Source organism: Rhea pennata, chromosome 2 (assembly GCF_028389875.1).
Source record: "Rhea pennata isolate bPtePen1 chromosome 2, bPtePen1.pri, whole genome shotgun sequence".
NCBI lineage: Eukaryota > Metazoa > Chordata > Aves > Rheiformes > Rheidae > Rhea > Rhea pennata.
The window spans coordinates 16,015,161-16,032,255 of record NC_084664.1 but is presented as its reverse complement, the minus strand read 5'-3'; the positions used below and the strand labels follow the sequence as shown (position 1 = coordinate 16,032,255).

Here is a 17,095-nt window from a genome sequence, read left to right as displayed (position 1 = left end):
AGGCTTAACTTATGATTTGCAAAACTTAGAGCTGGGAAAATTGAGAACTACTGTGTTTTCCTTAGCAGACTGTAAGCTTTTATGTCACTCAAAGAAAGGAGGTAGGGAAGGAAAAGGCATCAGATGGAACAAGCAAATCACACAACAGCCCCAAATGTTCAGAAAGCAGCTTAAGAAACCGGGAGATGACCTAGCCCAATACTTCATGAACTACTCTGACAACAGAAAATTGGGGATTTGTTGCATTCAACCATTATTTTAGCAGTACAAATGCATTTGAAAAAGCATGGGCTTCCTTGCTGCCCCACATGCACAGTCTATACTGGAAGGAAAGTAATGTCCAAACCAAGAAAAAATCTACGAGATACATTAGCATCTGAAAACTGCTCTTCACAAGGGTTTTCTGGAGCCTAAGAGCATTTCATTCAGCCCAAGTCACATGGCAATGGGGTGGCATTTCCCCTTGATCTTGGTGGGGGCAGAGTTTTTACTCTGTGTGCAAAGATGGGCAAGGATTTCTGCACAGACAGAGCAAGCCCCAAATCTTTGCGTTAGCTGCTTCCACCCAATAACAGCTTTATAGAAGTAAGTTAAGAATGAATAACTTAAAAGTTGCCCAAGGCAGCTCTAAAGTGCTCCTTTCCCTCGCTGCACATGAGAAGACAGCCATTAGTGTTGCCACTGCCAGGTTCACTACTCCTTGGGGGACACTGCATTTGCAGAATGGCCTGGTTTCATACCGACAATATGCGCACATTTGAAATTGCTTGCATTTGGATGCTATTTGGTGCTCAGTTTTGAGTTAGTGCTGTGTCTGTTATAGATTCTTCTCATCAAGGATAATATGTCTCTTGTGAGCGTGGGTCCTATTCTTTATTTTTGTTTGGATAACACTTCTCTCTGAAAGTCAATAGATTGCCATATGCATTTTTTATGCAGCAGGATATTGCTAAAAAAATTTACCAGCTAGAAAATGAACAAATACAGAACAACGGCAAATAACTGTTACGCTGCATTACATTTCCACCCAGAAGTCTCTCAGGAGTTTACAAAGATTAACAAATGCATCTTTAATACATTTTCAAAGCAGGGAAATATTATCTGCTCTAAGGAAACTGAGGCTCAAAAACGATGCTTGATTTGCCCAAGGTCATGTAGTGTGAGAGTATCAGCTCCATGAACGCAGACACAACGCTCTAGCACCCAATCCTGTATATCTCTTTAAAGCTGTTAGTGGAAAGAAAGATTTTTACACATGACACAAGGACTTTGGTCTTTATTCTACCTATTTTTAAGAAGATCCTATCCATTCTGCAATAAGTATTAAAAAGTCTGATCTCATTGTATGGCCAAACTTTAACTGCCTTCACTCTGAGTTGACACAATTTGAGCCACAATACTGCAGATTTCCAGGGTACCATAGAAATGTGGAGTCAGCTTCTCACTGTAGCTCCACTAACTTCAGTAGAGTGATCTTTGGATAAATTAAGAATCTGGCTGGTGAAATATAACTTCTCTTTAACTATTTAAACTGAAATAAAACAAAGTCATTCAGACGAGAAAGAGCTGGAGCTGGGACCTGGATCCTATAGCAAGGAAGGATCCTTTCTACGCTAAATATATGGGGACATCCAGAATTACCTGGTGATCAGATGTTTATTTTCAGAGCACTCATGGTTTAATTTCAAAGCCTCAGCTGGGCTGTGGTTACATCTGTGTGAATGTCTTTACTTTGTGGTATTGGAGGGGTGGAGGGAGGAATAACTAAGAAAATGGATAAACTCTCTTGTACACGATATGAAATGTCACAGGGTGAGAGTGTGCATATGGACAATTTCCATGGAGTAAGCAAGGTGCTTGAAGTTCATGCCACAGTAATTCATCTATCTGCCTAGTGAGACAAGTTCAAAAAAAAAACTCTCCCTGGAGAGTGCAAGTTACAGTAGGCAGAGAAACTGCTTTGCTTAGGTACTCTGTCCAAGCTTTTCTTTGAAGACTAAAACCTAGGAGAAAATGGATATGTCAGTAAGTCCTTCTAGATGAAGAGAAATAGGCTATGTGTGCATATATATATGTGTATGTGTGCGTATTTGTATTATATTTATATGTACATATGTATACATATGTAACCAATTACTTGCAAGTAGTAAGGCAATGTCATTAATTTTGCTAACAAAATGAGCTAATACACTAGCCAAAAACCTCTACAAGCATTTGTGACTGGTTATACAACACAGAAGTAGGTCTATGCTATTTTTTATGGCTACTTTAACTATACTAGTTTAGAAACCATTATAGATAAAGCAGTGCATTCCCTACTACAAACTGCTGACACTAGCAAGGTTTATTTCTGCGAAAGTACTGACATAAGGCATCTTTATACAAGAATAAATGTATCCCCCTGTGGTTGCTGAATAGTTTTAACTATACACAGCCAAACCCCTAAATAAAATAGTTAAATCATATAAAAAACAATGCACGAAGACAGGGCTTTGGAAGACAAAGATTCAAGTTTCAAGGAGCACCCAAGTATAGTTAATAACATAAGCAAAAAAAAATGCTAGGTAAAAATGTAATAAGCAGCAGACGAAAGCTGATTGCTTGGGAAATGTGAGACTGGATATTGGTAGTAAGTTTAAGTTTGGCTAGGGGAGAGCTGTTTGAGTGGGAAAGACTGAAAAGCACTGTTTTCCTGAATAATGAAATCCTAGGCTGGGAAGAATGAGAGCCAATTTGGGTGCTGTTAGCTACACTGTTCAAGAAAACGATGTCAGAGAGATGAGATAATGTGAAGTCCATCAGCTGGTATAACTGCGGAGGATAAATACGTATGGAAACCAGTAAGGAACACAATATAATATGTCTATAGTATTTTATTTTGTTCAAGTTACTAGCAGGTGCAACACTAACAGCATCAGGGGAGTTGTCTTCAATTGCTTCCCAGCTCAAAATAGTCCTGTATTTATTTCATATACCCATATTGTATAATGCACATGCTATTTAACATCAAACAGAAAACTTTTCAAAAGTATTAGAATAACATTAGGCTAAACAGAGAGGCTTAAATGCATATCTGTTTTAACTTGTTGCCATCTGAAATACAAAGAGATGAACCTAAACTGTCTGCTGTAAATGCATATAGAGAAGTTTTGAATTTGAGCCTAGATATGAATATACAAATAGATGAAGTTTATAGAATTGTGACATAAAGTCTCAGGGGTCTTCCAGAAATGTCAAAAAGCAATCAGCAATCAGAACATATGCCTGCCATGTTAATACATCATATGCCTCTATGTCTAAAACAGATTATGGAGACGGTTGTGAAACAGAAAAAAAAATAGCTTTTATTTAAGAGCTACCTTGCATATTTTTTCCAGACTTAGCTAAAGCTGCTCAAATGGAGTGACAGCCTAGGATTTCCTCTAGGAAGGGTTTTTAGCATGAGGGATGTAAGCCTCCTATTTTGTATCTGGCAAAGTGGAGCGATCGCTATGGAAATAGGAAGGGTAGCCTACATTTCTGCATGGTGATCAAGCTAAAGCTTTTCTAAATTGCTGATCTGCTTCCCTTGTTACATATGAATACATCAGAAGAAAGTCAGTAGAAGTGTTTTGGCTTAATGACAGATTGGCACAAGAACCCACAATGACACAAACTTAATTCTAACGTGTGTGCTTAGCAATTTGTCCAAAACCTTTATTGTTATGAACCAAGATTCTGGAGATGAAATTAAAAGTTATTTATGGTGATTTATGAACTGATGGGACAAAATGATTTGGAGCTGAATTTTCTAGTGCATTGTAAATTAGTCGGCAAGCATCTGAAATCTATTGTTATAAAAAGTAACTATTAATTTGTATAGTGTCAGAAACGTGTGTCCGAGCTTTCAAGCACTGTTAGCCCTACACAAGCGAGTCTGCTGTTTTAATTGACTTCAGTGGGACTGTTTATGTGAATAAGATGAGCAAAAGCTTGGCTGTAAGAAAGCATTTCCCAAAGCTTGAGACACAGTAATCACATGGGTGTGAACAGACCTCTCTTTTTTCCCTAGATTCTCAACTTTGAATTTAAAAAGGAGTGCTTTTAAAGAAGAAAGAAAAGGGAAAAAAAGATAAAAAAGCAATAGCTGTATCTTCTTTTCCAACACGTGAAGCAGCGGGGCACCCACACGGAGCAGGGCAGCCGCATGGAGCAGGGCGCCGCGCAGCTCCGCAACCTCAGCGAGGGGCCTCAGGACAGGGAAGGGATGAACCAGTCTCACCAGCAGCGCCAGGGTGCTGTGCCTGCATTTAAGTGGGGGCTGCCACCACTGCAGCGCTCAGACAGCCTGGAAGGCAGCGGTAACCAGCCCGGCTCCTGCTGTACAAAAGCTGGTTATTGTAGTGCTGTGATGCACATAGTTTCTTCTGGAAGAGATCATCATGTCAAATGCGTGCCCCTTCTATATATGCATGTATTTTCTCAATGGTCCTTTTGAGCTATCTAAATTCTTCATTTTATAGCATTACGTAAAATATTTGTAATGCTATTAACATGCAATCTGAGTCTAAATATGCACAATCCTTTTCTGTTTAAATGAATTATTATAAATCTCACACAGTTCACAGAAAGTTTTGTGGCTCACGGCGCTTCACAGAAGGTTGTGGCTTCTTATGTGGCAGAAACGATCAGAAATTTGATTTTTCGAGCTTATGTTTTTCAAAACCTTTGATACTGTCCATGAAAATCAATTTCCTCCATGGAAGTTTAGGACTTGGTGGGGGGGAAGGGTTATTTTCACATTTTTGTGAATTCCTACAGAAAAGCGAATGACCTATGCTCCCAAAAAGTTGGCAGGTGACTTATTAAACTTCTCTCAAATCTCCTCCAGGAAGTTCATTAAAACTCGATTTGGAAATGACCAGGTGCTTGCTTCCCACAGCACAAGAGGGAAATCTATCACCCTATTTAAAAAATTGTTTGCTTACTTGGGATAAAGAAATAATCATTATACCAAGCTGTGTGGCTTTGTGATGGAAAACTGTGGCTTGGTGAGAAAAGTGCCAAGGTCAAGGCAATGAAAGACCCACAGTGAACTCAGACCTGATTTCAGAAGTCAGTAGTGGATGGAGGCCAGGAGAACAAAGTCTGTTCTGTGGTTCACTTGAAAACACTCTGTAAGATCCTGCATTATAAGAAGTCACCATTTTGAGGAATTTTTAACTTGAAAAAAATCATTAGAAAAGATTTTTTACGTGTTTTATAAGGATTGCCATAGCTTAAAAAAATACTTTGTTTGACACTGGATCCTGACCTAAATACTATGGCCAAGTCAACTAACAGGAAAATAGTAGGGCTAAGCCATTTTCATTCTTTATACTGCCAAACCGCTGCCTCTTGCAATCAGGATTGATTACAAACACCCAATTAAGAGGCATTTGGAACATGATCTGAACACTAATCCTGTCTCTTGTTCTCTTTATACCTAATTATCAGCCTTAAGATGGGTATTAGCACGTTAATTAGTAGATTTACTTTAGGAACTTCTACATAAACTAACAAATCTGTACTATAAGCATAAATATGAGTATATATGTACCTACTTAGAGTTGTGCCTATAGCCAAGTTTCTGATTATGATATATAAGTTTTGACATAGACATGTGAGTGCATATATCCCCTATTTTCAGACATAATATCATTCTTTGGAAAAACTGCGAAAGAAGATAATTGAGTTTGGTTTTACATCAGCTATATAAAAGTCTCTATATCATAATTATCCAGTTATGATCAAATGTTACAGCTTGCAACAACCTATAATTAAGAAACTAATTTTCAGTAACACATGATTTGTTTTAATCATGTTAACACAGGGGCTGGCTAGGGGGAGAGGTGAGCAGGATGGGGCCCATTGAAAGCAAACGGAGTGTTTCCTGAGGCCAAGGACCCTGGGTTTCAGTTTAGAAAGGGCTCAGCTCTCTGTTCTGAATTTGTTTACTTGTACCCGCTTAACAAGTGAAGGGTTAGACCCGTGGGAATCCATATTTCACCTCATTTTTTTTTGCTGTCTGAAGAGCATCTGGTTGTAGCACCTCAAGACTATCTGGATTAATATGATCACTTGCATATATACTGATATGATTACTGTTATAATTCTAATGCACTAACGTACACAATGCACTAGTGAGACATAATTCAAGGTCCAAGCTCTGCAGTGGCAAGGAATAAACCCACTACATAGGATAGAAAAAGGGCCCTGCACCAACACCTCAGCCCCCAGTGCAGGAGAGCAAAGATTATCTAACTATGACCAGTTTTGTCCTCGTTTCCCTGATACCTCTTCTCAAGAAAACTCAAAGTCAAACCATTACTCTTAAAAAAACAAAAACAAAACAAAACAAAACAAAAAAAAAACATGAAACAGTTGGACAATAGAGACTTTTTCACAAGAGTTAACTGCTTGGATAAACAACAAAAGAGTCTGTTTATGACACTGTGTAATCAGCAAAACAATATAATTTTCAACTTCTTTCAACTCTTATTTAGTCTCTAAAGCACAATAAAATGACAGAACTATCTTTAGATACTTACATCTGACACTTCTTTGCAAACACTCATTGAATCCTGTAGCAAAGAGCAAGCACTTGGGTATATTTTTACGATTCAGAACCTTTAAGCTAAGGAAAAATATAATTTGTATGCAAGAGAGTGTGTGCGTGTGTGTGTAGGAGAACAGCTCTGTCCTCAGATACGCTCCATGTCTACTGCAACAAGTGTTTTTGCCTCCCTGATCTTGAGCAGGCCCTGGACTGACTCCGCTCCTTGGCACCATTTCCTATAGCCTTGCAGAGCGTATCAAATTGCTGCGGTCACCAACAGGACTGTCTGGAGTTTAACAACATACTCCCTGAGAAACACTTTCACACACTTAATATTAAGTAGAGAAACACTCTAGGAGCACACCCAGAACAAAGAGATATCACATATCCCCCAAATCCACTGCAATAACTATCTAAACGATTTGTTTCTTATGTGGGGGGTCAGAATGAAGGATGATTCCCTCAATCCCTATAGTACTCCAAGTAATCCCTTAATGATCCCAGATCACTAGATGTGCCCATTGAGGGATGGAAGCACTGGGGAGGCAGGGGGCTGAGAAGGTCCCCTCCCTGGGGTGGTGTTGCTCATGGTGGCGCACGGGGGCTTCCCCACAGGGACAGCCTGAGTGCTCACCCATCTCCTGCGACAAGGACATTCGGGATGGCTCTAGGTATGTGGAGTGGGCGATTCAGTTTATTCCAGACCAAAACCAAAGGGCTTCAGCTGCCCTCGGCAGAGGAAGAGAGAGCGTTTACACCCGTTCCAGGTACCTCATTTTGAGGCAAATGACTGAAAAGCCAACACTGGTGCCCGGAGGAGCCAGATCAAGCTGTTACAGCCACATTTCTGCTCAAAAGCTCAGAGGCCCTAGCTCAGTCAGAGTTTTCTTGAGTTTAACCCTGCCAAAGACGCTTCCTGCCTCTCCAGCGTCTGCCGGGGTGAATGAACTTGTTCCTTTGCCCGCCCTGTGGCTTCACTCATGTTTTCGGCTGCATTCACCTGACTGCCTGCTGCTCTCAACCCCAGCTGAGGGAGAGGAGATTAGGAAGCTCCGATTGGCACTTGTCATCAAAATGACGGATATGGCTATAAAACAGTCTTACCGGGCCGGTGCTCTGGCTTTCTTCACCGAGCAACTGGCTGAGCTGCTGTGGAAGCGGAGGGCAGAACTCCCATCGCTTCCAGCAGCGACAGGGCTGTGCCAGGCCCCGGCCTCGCGACACCCCTGAGAAGCCCTTCGCACCGTTTGCGGGAGCAATCTCCAGGGCTGCTCTAGCCGCACCTTCGGGCGGCCTGAGGGCACCTGCAGTTCGGGCAGCCCTTAGCAGCTCAAAGCGCCCCCCTGCCAGGCTGGGGGTCTCCTTCCCCCCGAGGTTCTCCTCTCGCTTCGTGGCTGGGGCACGTGCAGCACCCGCCCTGCCCCAGCGGCCTGGTGCCACCCCAGTTCCCCTTACCCTGGTGAGCTGCACCCAGTGGGTGCAAACCGCCTCCGGGCGAGGGAAGCACGAAGCACAAAGCCTGCAGAAAGCGGAGTTTGCTGTGTGAAGGACTAGCCCCCAGGATTTAGATAAATGTAAATGAAAGCTTAAACTTGGCAGAAACTAAAGAACTTGGCTTCCTCCTCATTTTACCAGCCTTACTTTGTTATACCTACAAGTTTACAGCATAAATCTATTGACGTCGTTTAGAAATAAAATGGAGGGATGAATTTCTAACGCCGTTAAGGCCTATACAAGTTGCGTGTGGCTATAGTTCCGCTCAGTATGTCTGGATGCCTTCCTTCTAGACTCAAGGATGTGGAGGAACTGTATTCTTCTATACAAACAAACACAGGTATTTTTTGCTCTGTATGATACAACTGACTGCACTTTCTATACAGCCCTAATCTCACTAGTGTAACTAATCCCTAGTAAACACAATACAAAGAATAATTATCTATGACATCTTTCCTTCTGCAACTCAAAAAGTTTCTCAAATTAGCAATTTTTCGATTCAAAGTGATTTGACACCAATATGTATACACTCCATAATTGTTGAGCAAGGATGATATTTACTCCCTATGTCTATAAATGAAACAATCGTACTGTGCGCTGTACCTACAAAAACCGTGTAAAACAATACAGTTAAGTCTGACAACAAAGTCAATAATTTGTCAGTAAGGAAACCACTATTGGTCTTTCTCTACCCAATCCTCCACCTTTCTTAAGCCCTTTTCTTCTGAAGCTTCACATTCATTTTCTTAATGTTTTTAACCTAGTGTCTGTGAAATTTTTATTGCTCCCTAGATAATGACATCTGATCTGAATGTAACCACACACCTCTTTGCTCAGCAACATTTGTCACAAACCATTATAAATTATCATGCTGATAGTGTGCATTGCTGGGAAACCGGAAAAGTTCCATAAATTCAAAGTACTGTATCAGTGACATTCTTGTTTATTATCTAGGTATAAAGTTTTACAGGATTCAAGATGGCCACATTTACACAGTAGGATACTTCAGCAACACGAGACTTGTACAGCTTGCACTAAGTGCTGAAAAGCATTTACCACATGCAACAAATAGTGGAGCATTTTAAGTCATACGTAGCCATATGTTTTGTCTCTTCTCTTCATTTTAACCATGTCCCTCATTCAAAAATGCATGGCTCTTATTTGGGCTTGCTTGAGAAAAAGCAAAATAGCAAACAGGAGCTGCTTTTCTCTTAAAATGCAAGCCTAATTTCTTTGCCTCCTCAAGAGGAGGCATAACTCTCATTAAAGTTAAAAGTTAAAACAGAGAGAGTATTTTTCACTATGTATTAATGTCCTTGATAACAATCTGTGGTTGACATGACTGTACACTTCCTGCTGAGACCTAGTATTTCCATTATGCTGGTTCAGTAGTTCTGGCTAGAACACTTTCTATTAGATGAACCTAGCTTGTGTGAACATAATTTTAATTATTTGGGTATCCTTATTCTTCAAAAGTGTGAAAGTTGAGTCCTTTAGAATTTCTGCAGAGAAACAGGAATTTTCACTACGTTCGCTTGAAATTTAAAACAACTCAGATGTTTCAGATCATCAGAAAATCATACATATCTGAAATTTATAAGCAGTCACTTGAGAAATATTTATCAGCTAAAACATAACATAATAAGCAGGTAAATCAATGGCATATTTTTATATGAAACCGAAACCTTAACATACAAAGAGACTAACCGAGTGCAGCTTCAGGAGAGCTAATACTTATACTTGCTACTTTTGATTTTCGTTACATTTTTAGCAGTTTTACATTTCAATACACCTAGTCCTATACATACAGTAATACAATTGAAAGTTAGGCAAAGTTTCTTGTTTTTCCTGTTGGCATTACCAAACAAGAAGAGAACCTTTCCAAAGTCTTTTCAGTGCTAATTAAGGTATAAGATGCAAAGAACAGCATCTCTTGTTAGAGGAAGGATGTTGGGAGCTAGGCCAGAAAGCTAATCTTCTCCTCTAGGCCACTATAATTGTACAGGGCAGTATTTGTTCCCAGACACGTATTCCCATATCTCTCATTTTCTATCTGCATTTCATATTTAACTACTTATTAATTTCCAGTGCTAAACCTTTCAATAAGCTCGAGTGTAACCAAAATCGCACATTTCTAGATTGCATACAGAGAGCTGCTAATAAACTAAATAAATTAGGAAATCAAAATGTACTTAGTACTGCAAAACCAAAAAAAATGTATGATGTGTTTTATTACGCTAGTCTCCTGTTGTACCCAATACTTGGTACAAGGAATGTGAATTTCCTAAATAGACAGTGAAATTTCAAACCACGGAGTTTGTTGACAAATTCCTGTTGCTGAAATCATTTTCTATTATTCTAGTCCTAAGGTTTTTGGCACAAACACAATGCCTCTCAAGTTAAAAAGAGCAATTTTAAATATAAGTGAAGTAGCAGCTGAGTAATTCATAATAGCCTAGAAGATTTGCATTTCAGCATACACCAAACAATAGTAAAGTCATCACGCTCACACACCGCAAAGACAATGCAAACCACCCTGTCTGGAGACTTCCTTCCACCTACTGCCGTCCAGGTCTGGCAGCAAGCCCCCTTTCAAAGGAAGAAATACTGCACGGTGGAGGGGGGAATATCGAGATGGGAGCGATGCAGGGAGGGAGGCAGCCCCTTCCCCGCACCCAGTCCTGCTCAGGCTAGCATTGATTAGTACAGCCCTATGCCACAAAGATTACTTGTTCTTTAAATAATTGTATGCTGTACACCACTTTACCGCTGTCAAAGAATGTGTTGGTTTTACAGCCTTGGAAAGCATGCTAGCAAGGAACAAAAAACGGTTGACACTTAAATATGCTTGATTTAATTTCCTAATCTCTACCTAACAGACAGAGAGACAGAGAGAGAGAGAGATACAAACACTTTTAAGCATTAGCACTGCCCTGCAGAATGCAAAACCTGTATCAAGAGGACACAGGCAAGTGAACCATTGCCCAAGTACAATAATTAAAAAATTAAAGAATGGGAAGTCAGCTTGTGAACATATAGCATGAATATGAGCCACAGCTCCAACAGTGCGGTAAAACCTCATTTTCACAAAGACATAGTTTAGTTTTATGAACGTAGGATTTTCTTACATTATCACTTGACTATGGTACTGAAATGCTGATACACAGATGATTACAAAAGCAACAAAATGGTAACCAGGCATCACACTCCACCATTAAAGAATTTCATTTTAAAGGAAATCCATATTTATGATCTATGAATCAATTTATTAAAAAATAGGAACAAAGATGAGCATGGTAAAAATCAAATGCTTGAGTGCAATCGTTCTCTTTCTCTAAGTCCAGCTCTCTAATCCTCATGGTCTGTTACAACCAATCCTGATGATGCTGACCATCATTTTACAGGACCAAATTCTGTGAAATGTTGAACACTTCCATGAAATGTTAGACATCAATGACTATAGAGTTTAATCTCTTCTTGACATGCAGAGAAGATCTCGAGACTGGGAGCATCAATGGACAATGACTCTCTTGCATTTGCCAAAAGGGAGTGAAAAACACATGATATTCAAGCAATTAAAAAAAAATAATCACTAAAATACTTTCTTCCTTAAAGAAGTAGGCTAAATTTAAAGGGTATATTGAAGAGGGGAATGATCTGACAGTGTGTTGCCACGTGCTAGCTATGTGGTTTCCAATCAAAGGTTTGGGGAAAAGTGAGAACAGCTTCTGGGAAGCTTTGCCTCCCTTTCCAACTATTGGAAATAGGTGGTTAACACGAGAGCAAGTATAGGGGAGCAGAGGGCCTTGGCTGTTCCTGTTCCCCCTCCTGGCAGTATAGCAGAGCAGACGAGGGAGGGGAACGACGAGTTACCAGCTGCAAAGGGAGAAGGGGGAAAATATGACTACCAGACCTGTAGCCCACTGCCCCTTAATGTGCTGGAGTAAATGCCAGACTAACTCTACCTTAAGAGAAGCTGGTGATTTATAAATTGCCCATTTCTGTCCAAGGCTGCTCAGCTGTGGAGTACAAAAGGAAGGGGAGTGGTTTTATTTTTAAAAGCTCTAGACTTACTTAAGGCAGCAAGCTGTCAAACAAGCATGCACTAGTGCTTCGCACGGCAAAACATCTCCTAATCACACCCCCACAACGCGTTCATCAGCCGCCTGCCTCTCCCATAGTGCAAACACAACCCGAATGTACTTCAGAAAGAGCAAAAAGTTTCCAAGACGTATTTTTTTCTCCCCCCCGAAGGACGCTCCGCTAACTCCGCTAAGCACCGCCTGCCCTTGGCCCTCTCCGAGACCCGCGAGCACCCAGCACCGCCCGGGGGGCCGGCGCGGGGCGCGGGCGCTGCCGGCGGCGGGGCGCGGAGCCCGGCGCGCCCGCGGCGGCGGCGCTCCGCCGGGTGGCGCCGCGGCGCTCCGCCAGGTGGCGCCGTGGCGCTCCGCAGCGCGCGCGCGCGGCGCCCGCACTCACTTGCAGTCGCGGTCCTCCAGGTCGAAGTGGGGGTTGAAGTTGATCATGATTCTCTGGTAGGGCTCCGGGGCCTGGATCAGCCACTCGCACTTCTGGCTTGGGTGGTAGGACTGGGGATAGCCCGGAGAGGTGAGGTACCCGGGGTTTAAGATTTTGATAGTGTCGCCGCATTTGTCTGCAATGGAAGCACACACATTTCCTTTCTCAGTTCCGTGCCGCACACCCGTTTTCAGCCAGCAGCAGGGAGCAAGGCAGCTGCTGTGGAAATGCTGGGGTTTTGCAGATGACTTTAAGCAAACTTTTTTTGCATTCTTACACCTTTAACACAAAGGCATCTCTGCCACATTATCTGAAGGAAAGATGCTTGCCTCTCAGTGGCCTCTTCCAAATACTGCCCTTTAAAAAGCTCCCCTGGGCAAACAGTAACCCTTGCCTCCTTGCACCACTGTTAACAGCTCAGAAGGGTGTCTCAGTCACAATTATCTCCAGAAGTATAATCTTCTTAGGTAATAAGTTTTAAGTAAAGTTTGTTGGGGGGAGGGAGGGAGCTAAAAGGATGCTGCCTGACCCCCTGCCCAGCTATGTGATAAGCCTGGTCTGTGTCACTGCCTGCTGGGATTGTCTTCATGGATCCCTGCTCGTTTGCAGCAGGCCCTCCTTTTGTTTTATCAGTCCATAAATCTAGGCAGGTCGAAACTATCTGTGCTCTTCCAACCCAGGCTAGCAGAGAACAAAGCGGTTTAAGTGAAGCAGAAATCATCCACTATTTATTCCTCCAAGGAAGTTTGTTCATGCTTGGAGGCTGCATCAAAGTAATGGAGCAGAACAACATCCTTTCCTCTTCCTTCTGTCCCTCCCTTCCCCCAACAACAATAAAGGTTTTTTTCTAATAGCAAATAGTTGGAAAAGTTTCCAGAATCACCAAGTGTGAGTGTGAAATTTGGTATGCTGCCTCTTGCTCCTCTGGCCAGTGTTGTCAGAGTTGTATTTTAAGGTTTATTGGAAAAATAAAAAGAGGCAAGAAATCTAACCTGCATGATCACTCACTTCACAGTCCAGTGAAGGTCTGCGTTATCACTTTTTTACTACTATGGATTTCTTTCTGGAGATCTTCAGGGAGCAAAACTTTCCTTACACATTGATTATTTAATTTTCAGCAATAAAATATGATAGTAAACTATAGACAGGAAGAATGTCTGCACTAAAAAGTAAGCTTATATACCACTATATCCCAATAACTAGTATATACAGACTGCAATGCTATGTCTAATACATTCTCTATGAAAGCAAAATGGCATTCCCTGTTCTCAGCATGAATTTATAAATGTACATAATTTTATTTTAGGGAAACCAGGTCAAATGGAAATGAATGAGGAAATACACATCAAAAACGTATAAAGCTGCATACCTTAACGGGGATTTTTTGTCATAAATTAGAAGACAGTATTCTGCTGTCTGGGCAAAAAGCAGATATTGCTAAGCATATGGCTGGCAACGGTTATCTTATTATTTATTTCTGCTTTGCCTTTGTAAAACAGGCTGTTTTCCTCTGACCAGAACAAAAGGCGTTGCAGCTCAAAGCTCAAAAGCTGTCACTGGTGATCTTTCTAATCCGCCTGGCTGGGGCTCGCAGAGAATCTTGCCTTTCCCTCCCTGTGTAAGCACACTCGGAAAGTGATCCCGTCTCATTAAGTCCACTCCAGCCCTGCAAACAACATGGCAGAGTCTGGCATCTGTTAAATGCCTGAAATAAAGCAGTGCTGCTTCTAGTCACTTGACAGAGTCACTTCAGCAGAGGCTGAGGTGGACTCGCTACCACCAGCGCTCCTTAATCTGCGACTTCTGGGAAAGTGACAGTGTAATAAGATAATGCGGTTTGGTAGACTCCTTGGCTCTGTGCAATCTCCCTCACACTTGATTAAGAAGAGCAGTTTCTAATGACTTTGGACCATTAGTTCTAAATGAGGTTAATGAATTAATTTAGCAGACACTAGCACTGGCTGTAGGTGAAGGTGATATTAGTAGGTCTGGTAGATTACAGAAGAGGTTAATGGCCTTGGTGACTCCACAGGGCCAGCACATCACCCGCTCAAGGTAGTGCTACCCAGCGACCCTCCCTACTCTTCTTCTAAGGAGGAGAAAACGACCGGGAAGACCGCAGGGTGCCTCCCTCCCATGCCCAGAGAGGGGGGGCCAGGAGCAGTGCGGAGCGATGCCGGCCCCCGCACCTGGGGCTCGGGGGGCTTGGGGCAGCTCCCCCAGCAGCCGCCAGCCCGCCTTGCGCTCGCCTGGTAACGCCTTCGCTCCTGCGCCCCAGCACCGGAGGAGGCGGCTCGTCCTTAGCAAATCAAACAGCTTCCTCAAAATACATTGGGCAAGAGATTAACTTCCATCATAAAACACGCGATTTTAATGCGCTCTCTTCCAAGACGCTCCACTTGCGGTCTCTTATTAAAACAATATACCAGCGTAAGTGGAGGCTGCTCTCTTCTTTTAATTACTTTGATTGAAAACCCAGTCAGGCAAAAGTAAATATTTGATAATTAGTTAATAATAATTGCTCAGGATTTGTCGGGAAAGGAAAACTGGCACAAGCTGTTTCGCGAACGTCAAACAGTTCCACAATTAGACCTTCTTTAAAAATGCATCAGGCAGTGAAATATTCACGGTGCCCTGGCATTGTTCGGGGAAGGAGGAGCGCGTTGCTTTTAACTGAGTGTGTTTTCAAGGATCTGCCTGATAGTAAACTAGCTATATCAGTCATTTGTTATGGGAATTCGCTATTAGATGGGAGTCTTGAGCCTTCGCACAGAGGCTCCACTTCTCTCTTGGCACTGTGCAAGTTGCACGTAAACTGCACACTTTGGAAAGTGGTAGGCTAGGGAGATCTCCGTCTGAAGACTACCCACAGGTACACGAACAATTAGTAAAAGGCATGATACTCTGAATCCTGCCCTTTGGAAAAAAAGAACGGAGGGAGAAAAAAACATTTCCCTTAAAAAAAAGTGTTCATTATCTTTCAGATTTCAGATGCGAGACTTACTTAATTGCCTATGGGAGAAAACACTATTAAGATAATGATCTTAATAATGGCTATCCCGATCTTGTGAGGACGAGCAGCCTGCTTTACGCAGCAACCCAAAAGAGCGGAAAAAAAAAAGTCGGAAGGCAATGCCAGAGCGAGCGAAACTCGGGCGAGGACCGCGCCGCGTCGGTCCCTTGGCAGAAAGTTCCCCGCAGCCGGGCTCGGGTCGGTGCCGGCCCCATTGTCTGCCGGGCCCCATTGTTTGCTGTGCCCCATTGTCTGCCAAGCCCCATTGTCCTCCCTCCTCTCTCGGAGCCCCGGAGTCGCAGCGCTGAAACTGCTTGCCTCCGCTGAGACCCGACGTCCCCTGTGACACTTACCGCTTCGCAGAGCCCTGGCGAGGGTGAAGGTGAGGGCTGCACAGTGCAGGAGAAGTCCCCAATCCATCTTGCCTTCCGAGCGCAGGGAAGGGAGAAAAAAAAATGCCTTCCACACACAACTCTTCCTAGGTCTTAAATCCTCCAGCTGGAGTTAGGAGCAGAAAGCACGGTCCGCAGGGGCAGTTCCCGTGGCAGAGCGAGGCTGGCTTCCCGTTTTGTGCCTCAAGTGGCCCGCATCCTGTCATTTAGCTCCGGCTCCCTCTCCCTTTCCCAACACTTGTTCCTTCTCCAGGCGCCACTGCTCCTAGCATTCCCAGTGAGACTAGAAAGCCAAATGAAAACGAGGAAAAAAAAACACATAAACAAGACAGACAAAAATCCTCGGGGCTGCTGGCACCTCGGAAGCGCTCTGCCAGGGAGGGGTCCGGGCCACGGGGCACGGGGCGGGGGTGCTCTGCAGAGAGGAGAGAAGGAAGAGAAAGCGGCGGTGAGCGGGGACGAGCCGGGCGCAGGAGTTTTGCGAACTGCATCCCCGCCCGCCCGCCCCGCGCTCCTCCGGCGGCTCGGTGCGGCTCAGCACGGGTCGGCGCGGCTCGGCGCGGCTCGGCGCGGCTCGGCGCGGCTCGCAGCGGCCGCCGCTCCCCCGCCCGGCGCCCGCACTCACCTGCCCCGGCGGGAGCGAGCGCGCCGCCCGCCGCCGCCGCGGGGACTCCGGGCCGGCCGCGAAAAGGGGGAAGCGCCCGGGCGGCTCCTGCTCGCAGCCTGAGGAAGAGGAGCGCAACTCAGCGGCAATAAGAGAGGCAGAGGAGCCGCCGTCTCCCGAGCCCCAGTCCCCTCCCCCTCCCCGCCCTCCTCCTCCTCCTCCTCCTGCTCCTCCTCAGCCCCCCAAGACATCGCCAGCGCCGAAGCATCAACAAACAAACACCGCGCGGAAGCCCAGCCGGGGCCGGGAGGGCTCCGAGCGGGCCGGGGGCCGCGGGCCGGGGGCCGGGGGCCGCGGGCCGGCCTCCCCCGGCGGCGCGCCGCCCCGGCGGGTAGAGCCGGCGGGGCGCGCGGCGCCCACCTGCGCCCGGAGCCGCCGCGCGTCGTGCGCGCCCGCGCTGCGCCGCCCTGCCCTGCCCCGCCGCTCCGCGGCCCGCC

The 17,095-nt window shown here is 44.3% G+C and overlaps 1 protein-coding gene across 3 annotated transcripts in view; it reads right to left on the bottom strand.

Annotated features, from left to right (window-relative positions):
* The window catches only part of NRP1 (neuropilin 1), a 114,671-nt gene extending 97,938 nt beyond the window's left edge, over positions 1-16,733 (bottom strand). For all 3 annotated transcript variants that reach the window (XM_062568926.1, XM_062568927.1, XM_062568928.1), the window contains exons 1-3: positions 16,620-16,733; positions 15,956-16,409; positions 12,551-12,725 (exon numbers count right to left, since the gene is read on the bottom strand). In XM_062568926.1, the coding sequence (XP_062424910.1) occupies positions 12,551-12,725; positions 15,956-16,022 (242 nt within the window). In that variant the 5' untranslated portion in view covers positions 16,023-16,409; positions 16,620-16,733. The remainder of the gene's footprint in view (positions 1-12,550; positions 12,726-15,955; positions 16,410-16,619) is intronic.
* Between the last annotated feature and the right edge of the window lie 362 nt (positions 16,734-17,095).